Below are 15,160 nucleotides of genomic sequence, written 5' to 3'. Positions count from 1 at the left end.
TGCCAGGAGATATTTTTAATTGCTGCTGTTATTGAGGAGATGGAAATGTTTTTGTGAGTTGAAGTGGGGACCGTCCCCCTTTTCTCTGCCAAGGCTTTGTTCTCGGGGCTCAGCGTGGAGCTGCTTGGTAGCTGCCTGGGACCACCAGAGCTGCCTTCCCCGCATGTTCGAAGCTACAGCTGTTGATGTTGGAGGTCTCTCAGTACAGTTGTTTAAACGACTGTAAAGGAGGTTTCCAGCATTCTCAGGCAGTAGGACACATGCCCCAGCTTCTCCTTCCACCAAGCCTAAAGCTCTGTGTGTGGCGAAGTCTGGCCTATTTCATATTCATAACCCAAATCTGCATATCAGATTAGCAGTGAAGAGGAGTCTGCTCATGCAGACTCTGCTATCCTACTCTTAGCTAGTGAAGATTCAAGATTGTGGATTCCTCACTGACCTTTCTATTGACTGTAAATTCTCCAGGTCACAGACTTCAGCTTTTTCAGAAACAGTAAAGGGTCACATATACATATCGAAAGACAATTCTGCTTAATTAATATCTTGCTTTAAAACCGATGACATAAATTTTGGCTAAGCCATTATTTCCTGCACTCAGTATTGCACATCCAGCATAATTTGGGGGCTTCTAGATGTACATTTCTGATCATAGTTAAGCATGCGAGAGGCACTGTTCCTTCAGATCCATTAAAATATCTTTTTCCTGTTTGTTGGATGAAGCCATCCCAAAGCGCTGCAGATGCTACTCAGTTTTAGTGTGGAAGGATAAAAGGAATAGATGTCCAATTCGAGCAGTGATTATAGATCTGTGTTTCCCTTGCTGTTTCCGAAGGATGACTCTTTACCCACCCTAATTTGGGTAACAGGTTTTCTGAGGGCTAACTTGCATGCATGCGCACACATGATGAGCCTCGATGGGACTTTCAAAACAGGTACAAAGATGGCAAACTGATCAAGGATAACCACACTTGCTATGAGCCGGATCCAATGAAGTACAGACTGGGCATAAGAGACGTGAGACCAAAGCACGCTGGAAACTACACCATCGTCTTGAGCAACGCAAAATACGGCCTGTATAAGAACCTCACCATGCAGCTGGTAGTGACAGGTAAGGACTTGATGTTTATAATGACTTCTGCTGGGTTCTTTCTCATTTTTTGTGTGATCCTACTTTAGCAGTCAGCAGGAACAGGTGACATTTCCCCATGTTTAGCTGATATGAGCTGATACAGCACTGTGCATAGGTTACCACCTTACTTAGGAACCACTGAAGATCCACCTCATTTCACCACATGTTAAATTGAAGCAACAGAATGGAGAGCTGGTACGAGGAGTTAGTCTGAAACTAGGTCATCTAAAGTCACTTTCCACTGAGATACCGCACCTCAGAAATAGCCCGCAGCACCTTTGTGTCGGGACAGTGTCTCCGCAGAGGGAAGCAGAAATGGCTTGAACATAACAAACTTAACAGGACTTAAACTTTAATAGGAGTTCGGGAGGATATCTAGTAGTGAGGTCTTAGAGCTAGGGGCACAGTTTCCCAAGAGAAGTGATGGAAGTTTTATCCCTTGAGATTAAAAACCAGCTTGGGCAAAGCACTGGAGAACATCTGTTGGGACAGGAAAAGGCTAACAGAAGGAACTAGATAAGCTACCCTGTCTTTTATGTCTCTCCATCATCCTGCTACAGAAATACTTTCTAAGTCTGTATTTTATGTATTGTCATTTATCTGCTGGGAGCACTTGAGAGACAGGTTCATTTTCAGGGGAATCTGGAGAAAACTGAAGTAAACTGTGGTGTGCATTGAAGCAGGTTCACTCGACATAGAGGGAAAATAGATATCGGAATCACATTTATTAATCTCCCTTGCTGGGATAATGGAAGACAGAACCACATTTTCTCTTTGCACATCCACTGCCTCTTTTAATGCATTGAATTTGGCAACGGAGATTGAATCATGAGGCCAAGTAGGAGTTCAGCAAAAGTTAGCTCTGCTTCCCTTTGTGTTTCCCGAGGTTCACTCAGGCAGTGAGACAGATAAAGTTATTGAGAGAGGTTTGCTTTCTTTTCTGTGGTGAGTTCTTTTCTCCTTATCCTCTTTACACCTAAAAATATTCTCAGTTGTCCTGGTTTGTATAGTTAAGTACTGTTGCATCATGTAACTTCCAGCATTTGTGTTTTTCTCACTTCACCTTTCACCTTGCAGAAAGGAATAATGCCTAACAAATGGAGAACTTGTCACTTAGGCACATTTGACCTGTTAATATGCTAAATAAGATATGGTAGCTTAAACCGCCTAAAACATTACATAAATAATGTGTGATTTAGGAGTGGAGAGAGCTAAGAACATGCTTATGGTCAGGTACTGCAGCTCAGCTGATGAGCAGGAATGTGTTAAGCTGTGGTAACTTGTTCACTCAAGGTTGTTTATCCATACAATGGTTTTGCCGTCTTGTTAAGAGAACGGAAACATTCAAAGGAAGAGAAAATTAAGAATGATAATAAACTATCTTGTCAAGGTAAATATTGGTGTTTGCATGCAAAAGAGAATGTTTACTTGAAGAGCAGCCATTCCCCAAATAGGCATACAAAAAACAAACAGACCTTGTTTGCATCAGCAAGATGCTATTTCAGGATTAAACCATCCCATGCTCTTAACTACAGTACAAGCCTTTCATCTTTATTGTATGTACAAGTATGTGGTATTCTGTCTCTCACGCACAGTGCATGCCTAGCATGGTGCTCATTGTTAGCCTTTCTGAGAGATCAGCCCAACAAAGACTTCAATCAGGAATAATTATTTCATTGCAAAACCCACCATTTCTCAAGAGTCTGCAAAGTCCAGCAGCTGCAGGAATGTTACCGACTGGAGAAGGTGCTGCATGGTGAAGCACGGGAAAAATGAGCAGCAAGTGTTTCTTTTCTGGCAGAAGAAGGTCATCCCAGAAATGAGAGCAAGCAAAGGAAAGTATCTGCCGAAGAGTGCCATTGTTTTTAAGCTAAAGGCTGCAAACAATGAGGATATTTGCCTTGATTCTAGACGGGACTGACACAAAACACCTAGGAAATCTCTTTTGCCTTTGCCAGGCTCTTCTCTGCAGCACTAACCTGACAAGCTGTGCATGAAGCACTCAGCCCAAGGAGAGGGTCATTTTGCTGAGGTGCATGTGGGTAGAGACCAAAAAAGGCAAATTTTGCTGTTGAAGCTTATCCAACAGCAGCAAACTGCCTTTTTTCTTGTGCTTTCAGTTAAAGGGACTGCTGCTTTTTCAGATCTGGGCATCATTTGCTTTATTTTCCAAAAAAATTCTGAAGCTCCAAACTGAACACAGATTTGAATTTTCCCCTTAACTCCTCAACAAATAACCTGACACTTTATCTCCAGTCATCATGACTGATATCCTGGTATCTCACCTGAATAGATTAAATTGCTTGGAGTTTCAGCAGACGCTTAGACATGCAGAAGGAGGCCAAAACACTTTCTAGCTGTTTTATGCAGGGATTACCTTGCCCACCACTGAAACACAACCACCTCTGAGCTGGGAGGGGTGATTAATGTCTCCACTTAGAACCACAGGCAGTCTGCAATTACTGAAGCTGGAATTTGAACACAGGGATTAGCAGACTTGATGGAAAAAATCCTCTTGGGCTTGCAAGTGAACACAGTGGTAGGAGCATCAGTTTTGCGTCATGTCTAAAAGGTGGAGCCTGCAGCAATTCAGCACCCAATAAGCCTCGTGCTGAGTACATAACCATGTACCAGCTCCCTATTACTGAGAAGTAATGTTTCTTTTTGAGTAACAGCATTGCTCCCCAAAAGCCAGGGCCAGTCTTTTAAATTTCAGAGCTGCATCTGTGAAAGTGCATGAGTTCTGATGTATACTATTAAAGAGAAGATGGAAAATTATTTAAATAGACTTTTGAATGAGAAGATAAATGTCATCTGAATGTTTTCTTTTGCTGCAAGGTGACACTGCATTGAAGAAATCATAAGTAAGCGTACAGCCCCCTCTCCTGTGAGTCTCTTCAAACTATACATCGTTAATGTTCCTGAGCATCACAGCTAGTATAACTGGCAGTCAGCGTGCTGTGACAAACCCATCACTGTGAATTTGAACTTGGTGTAGAGGAAGTTTAAAGTTAATAGTGTTGTGAATTGTTGTTCACGAACAAAGTATAAATAGCAGCAGGACTCATTCATCAAATTGCACTATATTAATTTTCGCAGTGTATTTTGTTCAATAATAATGGCAGCAGAAGAGAACCCTTTAAGCAGGATGAGAACAAGATAAGAATTCATCTGCTTGAGCCCTGCAGGACAGGAGCGTACATGCAGCGTATCTCCTGACCTGCTAGAAGACCAGCACTGCTGCAGGCTTTCCTTGGAGTCACCTCTCGTATACTCAATTGGCAGCAATCACGGTAGTTCTGACATAAAGCATACACTGTACGTGCAAGGTATTTCACTCCATGGTAATGAGTAAAATATTAGGAGCTATTTCCCCCCAAAGTTTGATATGGCCATAAAACTGATGAGTAGCTGCAGAGCGCAGAGGTATCAATCGTCTCAGCTCCACAGAGTCAAGAAGGAGCAAAATGGGCAAATAACCCCAGAGCTGCAGGGTGGGAACTGATAGCAACGCCAGCCCAAGGCGAAGACCTGGTTGACAATATGCAGGAAGGAGCATGCTGCCTGGCCTGGAGGAGAATCATGCTGCTATTCAAAAAATGTCTCTTTAGGAAGTGGCTTAGCTGTGCCTCTGGTCCCTCCGTGCTTCCACTGCAGCTGGAATTTAATCTTGCAGGAGCACATATCTCCCTTGTGGAGTCACCTTGGCTCATTGTAGGACTCAAGTCCCCAGGAGGTAGCTGATTGCATTTTCAAAACACTCCTTCTTTACATACTTACACATCAAACACTGTCCAAGAAGCGGCGGGTTGCTGTGTTTTTGTTTTGTTTGATTAAATTCTTATTGAGAAAAGCTTCAAGAAAATAATGTCCTGAAGAATTTGGAGGGGAGGGAGCAAGGAGAAGGAACAATCCTAGCAAACAGCTGGTGGCTGCACATCTGAGCCAGCCAAGAAGGAGAAATGTGGGAGAAAAAGAGTTATTTCGGGCTGGAGTACAAAGCAGTTTCAGAACAAAACATAAACAAAACCCCTCGAATCTATTTATGGGCAAGCAGGCTGCATTTCATTCTCACCCTTGTACAAGTCATCTGCATGTATCAGGGTTCTTGCTGAGCCCTTATGGAGCAGTCAGCATGCTCTCACCACCACGTTGTGAGTGAAGATTGTATTGAAGCGTAAGTTAATTCAAAAATGGGATGAATAACCTCCTTCACCACTTTGCCTTTCTTCTTTGTCCCAAAGTTTCTCTCCTGTGCTCCCTCAAGGCTCTTCCAGCAAATATTGCTTTGGGTTCCAGCTGCTCTAGTCAACTGAAATTACATTCCCTCGTAGAGTCCTTGATCCCCCAAGCTCTTGTGTTGTATCTATAAGAAATGCAGGATTAAGTGCTAGAAATAGCCTCTACCATAAGCAGTAGTAATTCACAGGCTCTTTATGAATTGCCTCTCTCCTGGGCAAGGACTGGAATAAAAGGGGTGCATGGAAAATTCACCTGTGCATTGCCCTGTGCTCCTTGTTAAGTCAGCGAGGTGACTGGCTATACCTCGATTTGTTACTAGGGGGAATTAGCTCCAGAGCACTTAATGATGCATATGTTGCCCTACTCTGTCTTCAGGCCAGCTCTTCATATTTGGTTTAAAATCAAAGGGAGTTCTGTGCCTAACCTACTTTGGCTTGCAAGGGATCAGTTGACATCGAAGGAGTCCCCAGTGATCTCCATAAAAGTTAATAAATATGCGGTGATCCATGTGAACAATACCCCATCACCTCAACCAGACCCAGAAATAGTCTGAGGAGGGAAATGAGCCTTCAGGATGAGGTTAATACATTTGGGCTATGCCAGTTCAGAGAAAAAGAGCTCTTAGAGTGATGGATCTCAATTAAAGCCAGCTGAAGACAGAGGGGAGACTCCCACAGTCTTCAGTGCATGGAAGGGCCACTGAAATCTCTAAGTTGGACACTGTTGCACTGTGAGAAACATGAATTCCTTTGAATTATTAGTGCAACCCAACTGATGTTTAGATTAAAGGACTCGGCCAGATACAAGAAGCAGGGCTACATACAGTGATCTACCTTCACCTTGCCTGCATGCTTCAGTATCCTGCCAGGACTGGTTTTCCATTGTGTATCATATCCATCTCCTGTGTAGCTCCTTGGAGGATGACCCATTCAGGAAAAGTCAAAATAGAAAATCTAATTTTCCGCCTCCTGGGCCAGCCAAGCAAACTAGAAACCCCAAAATAAAACACAGCCTGTCTCCATCCAACCGCTGTTCCAATGTGTTCCTCCCCAAGCCCATTGATTTGCTTTCCTCCCGGGTACTGGCAGCAATGGCTGTGGCCAACGCTTTGGGTGGACAGGACACTCAGCTGAGACGAGCAAGGGCAAAGACATACAGTGCTCCAGTCTATCCTTCAAGTCTCATTTATCAGACACAGTCAGGAGAGAAACAACTGACTTTCTGGGAGATATACGAAAGAAAAGAAATAATGTAGCAGCACAAACAGACTGCAGTGGGCCTTTCCAGCACATTAATTATTAGCAAATTATGAAGAATTTTCTCACTGACATCATGCAAACCCTGCACGCTTGCAGCTCCACAGTCCAGCCTCCACTCAGCCTCTGCGTGCTCCCAGGAGAGCCCCTAATGAAAAAGTCAGATGAGCTATTTTCATTTTGTTGGAAGTAGCCAAAGCAATTTTAGGAAGAGGAAGGTGGGGGCCTGCTGAAGTTTGCCAGAAAAATCTGAAGCATTCAGCTCACATCTTTGCAGCAGCAATCTCTCTCTGACAGCCCTTAAAAACCAGAGTGGTGGGGGGGAAGTCGGAAAGTGGCAGCATGTGGTTTCCATGCTGTCTCTCAGCCAAGCCTGCAGGTATATTAACTGTTGTTTTTCTCTTTTGAAAAGCAGGCAAAGGGGGCAGAGACAAAAATCCTAGAAAACTGCCTGCTCTGCTAAAAATGAAGCAGTCCATCATTACACATTTGCTTTTGAACTCTGTTTAGCCACAAAAAATAAGATGGGGAGAGACAGACGAGAAAACCCTTTTTTTTCCCCAAAATTTGGCTGCATCGGGGTTGAATGACAGATCTGGGAAAGGTGGTACAGGACTGGAAAAGACAGCTTTCTTCCTACAAAGTGAAGATAGATACATGCAAAAGTGACAGTACAAGGTCAGAAAAAACAAAACCAAGCTGCACTGCCATTTTAACAACAAAATTCCCTGTAGGGTAGGTCAAGTGCCCTGTGATTTTTCTTCATCTCTATTCATAGAGTATCCAACTGCATGGTTTCTCTTCCATTTGCTTCCACCCTGCTGGCATTCCCAGCCCATAACAGCGGGTTACAATGGAGCAGCAGGGTGTGTGTGCTAGAGATTAGGCAGGCGACCGATAATTGGTGACCCTAATTCTATTCCTGGCCGTGGTATTGACTCACGGAGAGATTTTGGCCACTCATTTCATCTTGGCATCTGCTTCCTCAGAGGTACCGTGGGGACAGTGCTGTGCACCCACTTCACAGCAGCCTTGTATGTAGTGCTGTGCAAAATAAAGCAAAAAAGCAAACAGAATGAAACAAAGAAAACCACCCAGACAAAATCAGCTGGGGTCAAACACAATGTTCTGTTCAGCCTGAAACAAAAGTTTTGTTTTCAGGTCATTTAACTAATTTTTTCTTTCTTTCCTTTTAACAAAAAAGAAAAAGAAAAAAAAACAAAAACAAACAAACCACAGAGATCACTTGTAAGCCGAACACAGACAAAGCGTTTTTACTTTGGGGGAAAGAACTTTAAACTAGATTTGAAGGGGGAAAGGGATAAAACCAGTCTCACTAGAGATAAGCCTGGGGGCAGCACGCCAATGTTTGGGGGACGGTGTGCTAGCGAGGTCCTTTGGCCTGCCGTCTCAGTGCAGGTAGTGGATGGAGATCCATGCGGCAGCAAAGACTCAAGGGTTATTGATGTGTTAGAAACCACAGAAGTGCCTGAAAATGGTCACATAGGAATTGGGGCTTTTCCCCCAAAAAAGGTGGCGGGATCAATAGCCCAGCTGAAGTGCATCTACACCAATGCACGCAGCACGGGCAACAAACAGGAGGAGCTGGAAGCCACTGTGCAACAGGAAAACTATGATATAGTTGCCATCACGGAAACATGGTGGGATGACTCGCACAACTGGAGTGCTGCAGTGGATGGCTATAAACTCTTCAGAAGGGACAGGCAAGGAGGGGGAGGCGGTGGGGTAGCCCTGTAGGTTAGGGAGTGTTTTGACTGTCTAGAGCTTAATGATGGTGACGACAGGGTTGAGTGTTTATGGGTAAGAATCAGGGCGAAGGCCAACACGGCAGATATCATGGTGGAGTCTGTTATAGACCACCCAACCAGGATGAAGAGGCAGACGAAATATTCTATAAGCAGCTGGCAGAAGTCTCACAATCGCTAGGCCTTGTTCTCATGGGGGACTTCAACTGCTGGAAATAAAATACAGCAGAGAGGAAGAAGTCTAGGAAGTTCCTGGAGTGCGTGGAAGATAACTTCCTGACACAGCTGGCAAGTGAGCCAACTAGGGAAGGCGCCCCGCTGGACCTGTTGTTTGTGAATGGAGGACTTGTGGGTGATGTGGCGGTTGGAGGCCGTCTTGGGCATAGCAATCACAAAATGACAGAGTTTTCGATTCTTGGAGAAGTAAGGAGGGGGGTCAGCAGAACTGCTGCCTTGGATTTCTGGAGGGCAGACTTTGACCTGTTTAGGAGACTGGTTGACAGAGTCCCTTGGGAGGCAGTCCTGAAGGGCAAAGGAGTCCAGGAAGGCTGGACATTCTTCAAGAAGGAAATCTTCAAGGCGCAGGAGCAGGCCGTCCCCATGTGCCGAAAGACGAGCCGGCGGGGAAGGAGACTGCCCTGGCTGAACAGAGAGCTCTGGCTGGAACTCAGGAAAAAAAGGAGAGTTTATGACTTTGGAAGAAGGGGCAGGCAACTCAGGAGGGCTACAAGGATGTCATGAGGTTATGCAGGGAGAAAATTAGAAGGGCCAAAGCCCAACTAGAACTTAATCTGGCTACTGCCATAAATGACAATAAGAAATGTTTCTATAAATACATTAGCAACAAAAGGAGGGCTAAGGAGAATCTCCGTCCTCTATTGAATGTGGGGGGAAACATAGTGTCAAAGGATGAGGAAGAGGCTGAGGTACTTAACGCCTTCTTTGCCTCAGTCTTTAATAGTAAGACCAGTTGTTCTCCGGGTATGCAACCCCCTGAGCTGGAAGGCAGGGACGGGGAGCAGAATGAAGCCCCCATAATCCAAGGGGAAATGGTTAGCAACCTGCCACACCACTTAGACACACACAAGTCTATGGGGCTGGATGGGATCCATCCAAGGGTGCTGAGGGAGCTGGCGGAAGTGCTCACCAAGCCACTTTCCATCCTTTATCAGCAGTCCTGGCTGACCGGGGACATCCCAGTTGACTGGAGGTTAGCAAATGTGACGCCCATCTACAAGAAGGGACAGGAGGAGGATCCAGGGAACTACAGGCCTGTCACTCTGACCATGGTGCCAGGGAAGGTTATGGAGCAGATCAGCTTGAGTGCCATCACATGGCACATACAGGACAACCAGGTGATTAGGCCCAGTCAGCACAGGTTTATGAAAAGCAGGTCCTGCTTGACTAACCCGATCTCCTTCTATGACAAGGTGACCTGCTTAGTGGCTGAGGGAGAGGCTGTGGATGTTGTCTACCCGGACTTTTACTAAAGTCTTTGACACCATCTTCCACAGCATTCTCCTGGAGAAACTGGCTGCTCATGGCTTGGACAGGTATACTCTTCGCTGGGTAAAAAACTGGACGGCCAGGCCCAAAGAGTTGTGGTGAATGGAGTTAAATCCAGTTGGTGGCCGGTCACAAGCGGTGTTCCCCAGGGCTCAGTTTTGGGGCCAGTTCTGTTTAATATCTTTATCAATGATCTGGACAGGGGGATCGAGTGCTCCCTCAGTAAGTTTACAGACAACACCAAGTTGGGTGGGAGTGTTGATCTGCTCGAGGGTAGGAAGGCTCTGCAGAGGGACCTGGACAGGCTGGATCGATGGGCCGAGGCCAACTGTATGAGGTTCAACAAGGCCAAGTGCCGGGTCCTGCACTTCGGCCACAGCAACCCCATGCAGCGCTGCAGGCTTGGGGAAGAGTGGCTGGAAAGCTGCCTGTCGGAAAAGGACCTGGGGGTGCTGGTTGACAGCCGGCTGAACATGATCCGGCAGTGTGCCCAGGCGGCCAAGAAGGCCAATGGCATCCTGGCCTGTATCAGAAATAGTGTGGCCAGCAGGAGCAGGGAAGTGATCGTGCCCCTGTACTCGGCACTGGTGAGGCTGCACCTCGAACACTGTGTTCAGTTTTGGGCCCCTCACTACAAGAAGGACGTTGAGGTGCTGGAGCGTGTCCAGAGAAGGGCAACGAGGCTGGTGAGGGGTCTGGAGAACAAGTCTGATGAGGAGCGGCTGAGGGAACTGGGGTTGTTCAGCCTGGAGAAAAGGAGGCTGAGGGGAGACCTCATCGCTCTCTACAACCACCTGAGAGGAGGTTGTAGCGAGGTGGGTGTGGGTCTCTTCTCCCAAGTAACAAGCGATAGGACAAGAGGAAACGGCCTCAAGTTGCGCCAGGGGAGGTTTAGATTGGATATTGGGAAAAATTTCTTCACCGAAAGGGTTGTCAAGGATTGGAACAGGCTGCCCAGGGAAGTGGTTGAGTCACCATCCCTGGAGGTGTTTAAAAGACGTGTAGATGTGGTGCTTAGGGACATGGTTTAGTGGTGGACTTGGCAGTGCTGAGTTAACGGTTGGACTCGATGATCTTAAAGGCCTTTTCTAACCTAAACGATTCTATGATTCCATGATTCTATGAAATTTCATCCTCTTTTTCCCATACTGTTTGACCAGTCCAAACTTGCATTAATGAGTTTCCTATCTACCATACAGAATATTCACCTAGCTCAACTTGCAGAGCTTATATTTCCATTAAGTACCATACAAACATCAGATGAAAGATTCTAAAGTCCAAATTATTTTGGCTTTTGGGAAACAGAAAGGTTAAATAGAAAACAAGTTGCCTCTCTATCAGTAGTTTTAATGAAGCCCCGTGTCCAGCAACCAGTACGTAAGGTTGAGACTAAATGCTTCACTGGATCATTCTATGTTATTTTAATGATGTACTTAATGTGAAAAGATTTTTTGAAACCCAGTTTAAATGGTAGTGGGGAAGGTACGTAAACACCAGTTCAGTCAGGGGTCACTGAAAGTAAAGCAAAGTTTCTCTAAAAAAGGCAGGGAAACTTTCGATGTGCTGTCCTCTATATTTGGGTGCTCCTTTGGGTGACAAGTGTGCAACCCCATAGTAACATCTGCAATGAATTTAGAGATAGAAGAGTATCTTGCAAAAGGGGTAATGCCAGAGGGTTAATGTCCTAATCCTTGTACTATTATTTGCTCCTAATGCCACAAACTAAAGATAACACTAGAAAGTAAGGTGAGATTTACAAAATGCTGATCAATTTGAAATTTACAGTAAGCAGAACTGCTTTTTGATTGCATTTCACAGTGCAGCAGCAGCAAAGTCTTTAGTTATTCAGGTCAGCTCTCACACCAGCAATTGCACCTCTGCAAAGCGAGTTGGGGATACAAGTATACTTTAAGCCAGAGAAGCCAAAAACCCATTTATTTCGATACATTTAAAGCCATCTGAACACTGCGCGGTTCCAAATGCAGCCAGAGATGAGAAAGCTTTTAAGGTTTGTTTGGCTTCTGCTTGAGAAAACTCAGTCTGGGGAGGGCAATGGCCAAGGGGTGGGCAGTGGAGGCTGAAAGTAAGCAGGCAGATCTCGGTGCGGGGGGTAGTGGGAAGCAAGAAGTGGGATAGCAAAGGATACTTCACGTCAGGAACGAAGCGTATTTAAAGATCTCCTCTTGCAGTTCAGCACTACTGTAGCAGGCAGGACTGCTGGTTGGGGGCAAGGCTCTATAGGAAGGTGTTCAGCGAGCCCAAGGTTAGGATAGCAGAGGGTGCTGTAGGTCAGGATCTCGGCACCGTCGCAGAGCTTCAAGGAGAAGGGAGGACTCTGCACTGCACTTGCTGGAGGAGGCAAGGTGCACTGCAGGGTCTGCGCAGAGGCAGCTTGCTCATTTACTCAACTTTGTACTGCTATTAGTCCAATGCCTGCTAAAGCTCTCCGTTCCCAACAGCTTTTTTTTTTGCATGCTTGAAAAACAGCAATACACATGCAAATGTATGTGTGTTGATGAAATCCACACTTTAGATGCATAATTTAAGGTGCAACCAGAAATATACTTGGACTTCGGCGGTGCTTACAAATGGATTTGTACCCCAAGCCTTACCTCACACCTAAACATGAGCGAAGACAAACAAGAGTTTGTGCATAATCCACCATGCTGCTTAGTAAGCAAACATGAAAGAGAAAGCAAAGCATTGTTTGGAGGAGGGAGAGAGTTATCTGAGAAATACACTACCAGGTGAACCTTAGATAATCACTGGCTTTAAGCTAAAATCTCCTCATCACACTAATGTAGAGAGTCTTTTTGCAGGTGAGACTGCTGCAGATGCCAGCCCGCTAAGCCAACTATCTAGTTATAGTCTGAGCAAATCTAAAAGGCCAGCATCCACCACAGAAGCCAGTTAACTTGTTTCCATCACTGCTGGAGGCAACTTCTGTAAATAGGATTTGGCCCAGCAGCGAGCAAAGTGAACGGAAAAGCTTCAGTTGCCTTCAGGGGGCACGGGAAGAGGTAAAATGGCCATGACAGTGTGCAGAGGTTTGGAAAGTTTTCAGCCCAAGAAATATCCCCGCTATGAGTACCCCACACTCCACATCACAAACCTGCAGTGCGCTGGGGCCAATGCCAACGCCCTTACAAGCACAAAGAAGGCACGTTCAAAATTGTGGAAGGGCCTCATCCCCACCACGGTAGCGCCACAGTAAGAGTCATTTGCAGAATAAAACCTACCACCATTACAACCTTTGCAGGGAAAAAGAGAGAGACACTTGTTAAAATTGCTTCCATTTCTGAGTGTCATGCCCATAATTAGCTACGACCCCACACTAACTGTGTTACAAGGCGCTGTGAAAGAAATGATGAGGAGGCATTTTTAGCCAGCCCCTCAGGTTTTAAGAAAATAATTGCTTAAGCCTCATAAATAATATTTTTTTCAATTGATGAATCATTTTGACTCATTTTAGGTTTCAAGTAATATTTAATAGTGCCATGCAGTAAAGTAATTGTGGAATTAAGAATTCATTCGTCACTCATGTATGTTCTTATTTGAATTAGATCAAGTTAAAATTATTATTTCTTTTTTAGAAGGATAATTTAAATGACAGTCAATGTGTTCGTCATTTCACCAAGAATATAGAGAAATCTCCTAATATTAAAAGATTGTAATCAAACCTTGTCCCCCCGTACTCTTTCACACACACAAAAACACACAAACATACTGCCTCCCTCCCCAGGTGTGTAAAGCTTTGTTCTTGCAGCCCAGAAAACAGAACACTCGAGTAACCTTTCACATAACACTTGAGTAACCTTTCACACTGAACTCAGAGTCTCTTTCTCCAAGTGAAAATCACGCTTTTGAGGTCAGTCCAGACATGCCAAACACAGGATTTGAGACTGAAAAGAAAAATGTCCGAGAGAATGAAAAATGTGCTTCTCTCTCCAGGAAGTTTTACAAAATTATTTTTATGATCAGAAATAATTTACCGATGGGAAATGAGATGCCAGTTACAAGGAAATTCAACATTAGTCCCCATAATTTGTCCTGTGAATTGCTCACAAATCTCAAAGCACTTGATCAGCGGTACGTTGCATAACCCAGAGGATGCGGTGCAGGAAACCCTGTGTCCGTGTTACAGATGAGGATGTGAGTTTGAGAGACCCTAACCACAGTCTGAAGTACTCTCCCGTCTGCTCCCTTCTTCATCCTCTCCTTCACAAAAAGACGGCTCCTCTCCCTGTCTGAAGGGACAAAGGAGTGAGGAGCGGATTTTTTGAGCCTGATAGAACATCATCTGCAGGCAGACGGGGAAACAAGACTCAACCAAAGGGGATCAAAAAAGCAAAAGGGAACACAAGAGCAAGACCAAGAGCCTGTCATTTGGGTTTTTCAAGTGAAATGTTAATCAGGGCCTAATGAAGGTTCTTTAAAGCAGCTAATGTTTAGCATGGGAGTTAGGATATGGCTGAACCAACTACAGTCAATACTCCTTTCATGTGGTGGAGAAGGAAACGCTGATGTATTTTCAGGCAATGATGAGGTCAGAAGATCTTTCAGAGTCTGACCTGGCAGCCATGAGAAACGGAAAGCAAGAATCCCACCAAGACACGGGATCAGCCTGGTCAGTCCTCTCGTAAGAGTAGAGGGCTGGAAGGGAAAAAAAGCTATTAAAAAAAAGGGAAAGGGCTCAAGATTGATGAGGTGGGCAGTAGCTCATATTTACATATCTGGGGCCTCCTTGACAGCAGAAAAAATAAGTTAACCTGAAAAATAGAAATCTAATCTACATTCACTTCCCAACTTGTCAAAAGCCCTCAGTGTAAAGCAGCCGCACTTGGCTGCACAGAGGTGTTCCACAGAGGGACCCCGACCAATAAATCTGTTTGATTTCCTGTTATGAGAAGCAGACAAAGAGATATGGCTAGGGATGGGCAGAGCTGTCTGCATAAGGGAAGAGCCTGTGCTTTCACCCCAAACTCAAACCCACCCTCTCCGAGGTTAGGAAAAGTTCAGTTCACTTTGGGGATTTTTTAGCATTATTTCTCATTTTCACATGTTCCCGTGGGAGCTGGAAGTAGATGGGACAAAGCATTTCTTTCCTGCTGGCAACAAGCAGCCCTGAAAGTGTCACACAAAAGTTTGTTCTTGAGACATTTCCAGTCCAAGGGTGTGATTGTACAACCCCTCCAGATGTGAATAATGCAGTGACATTTTTAATGGTTTTGCTGTTGGTGAGAATTTCTTGGCATTACTCC

At 45.0% G+C, this 15,160-nt stretch overlaps 1 protein-coding gene across 2 annotated transcripts in view; it reads left to right on the top strand.

Moving 5' to 3' along the window:
- The window catches only part of LOC143164627 (vascular endothelial growth factor receptor kdr-like), a 143,679-nt gene that overhangs the window by 64,705 nt on the left and 63,814 nt on the right, over positions 1-15,160 (top strand). For both annotated transcript variants that reach the window (XM_076347462.1, XM_076347461.1), the window contains exon 9: positions 933-1,108. In XM_076347462.1, the coding sequence (XP_076203577.1) occupies positions 933-1,108 (176 nt within the window). The remainder of the gene's footprint in view (positions 1-932; positions 1,109-15,160) is intronic.

Source organism: Aptenodytes patagonicus, chromosome 9 (genome assembly GCF_965638725.1).
Source record: "Aptenodytes patagonicus chromosome 9, bAptPat1.pri.cur, whole genome shotgun sequence".
NCBI lineage: Eukaryota > Metazoa > Chordata > Aves > Sphenisciformes > Spheniscidae > Aptenodytes > Aptenodytes patagonicus.
This window is presented reverse-complemented; position numbering and strand designations above follow the sequence as displayed.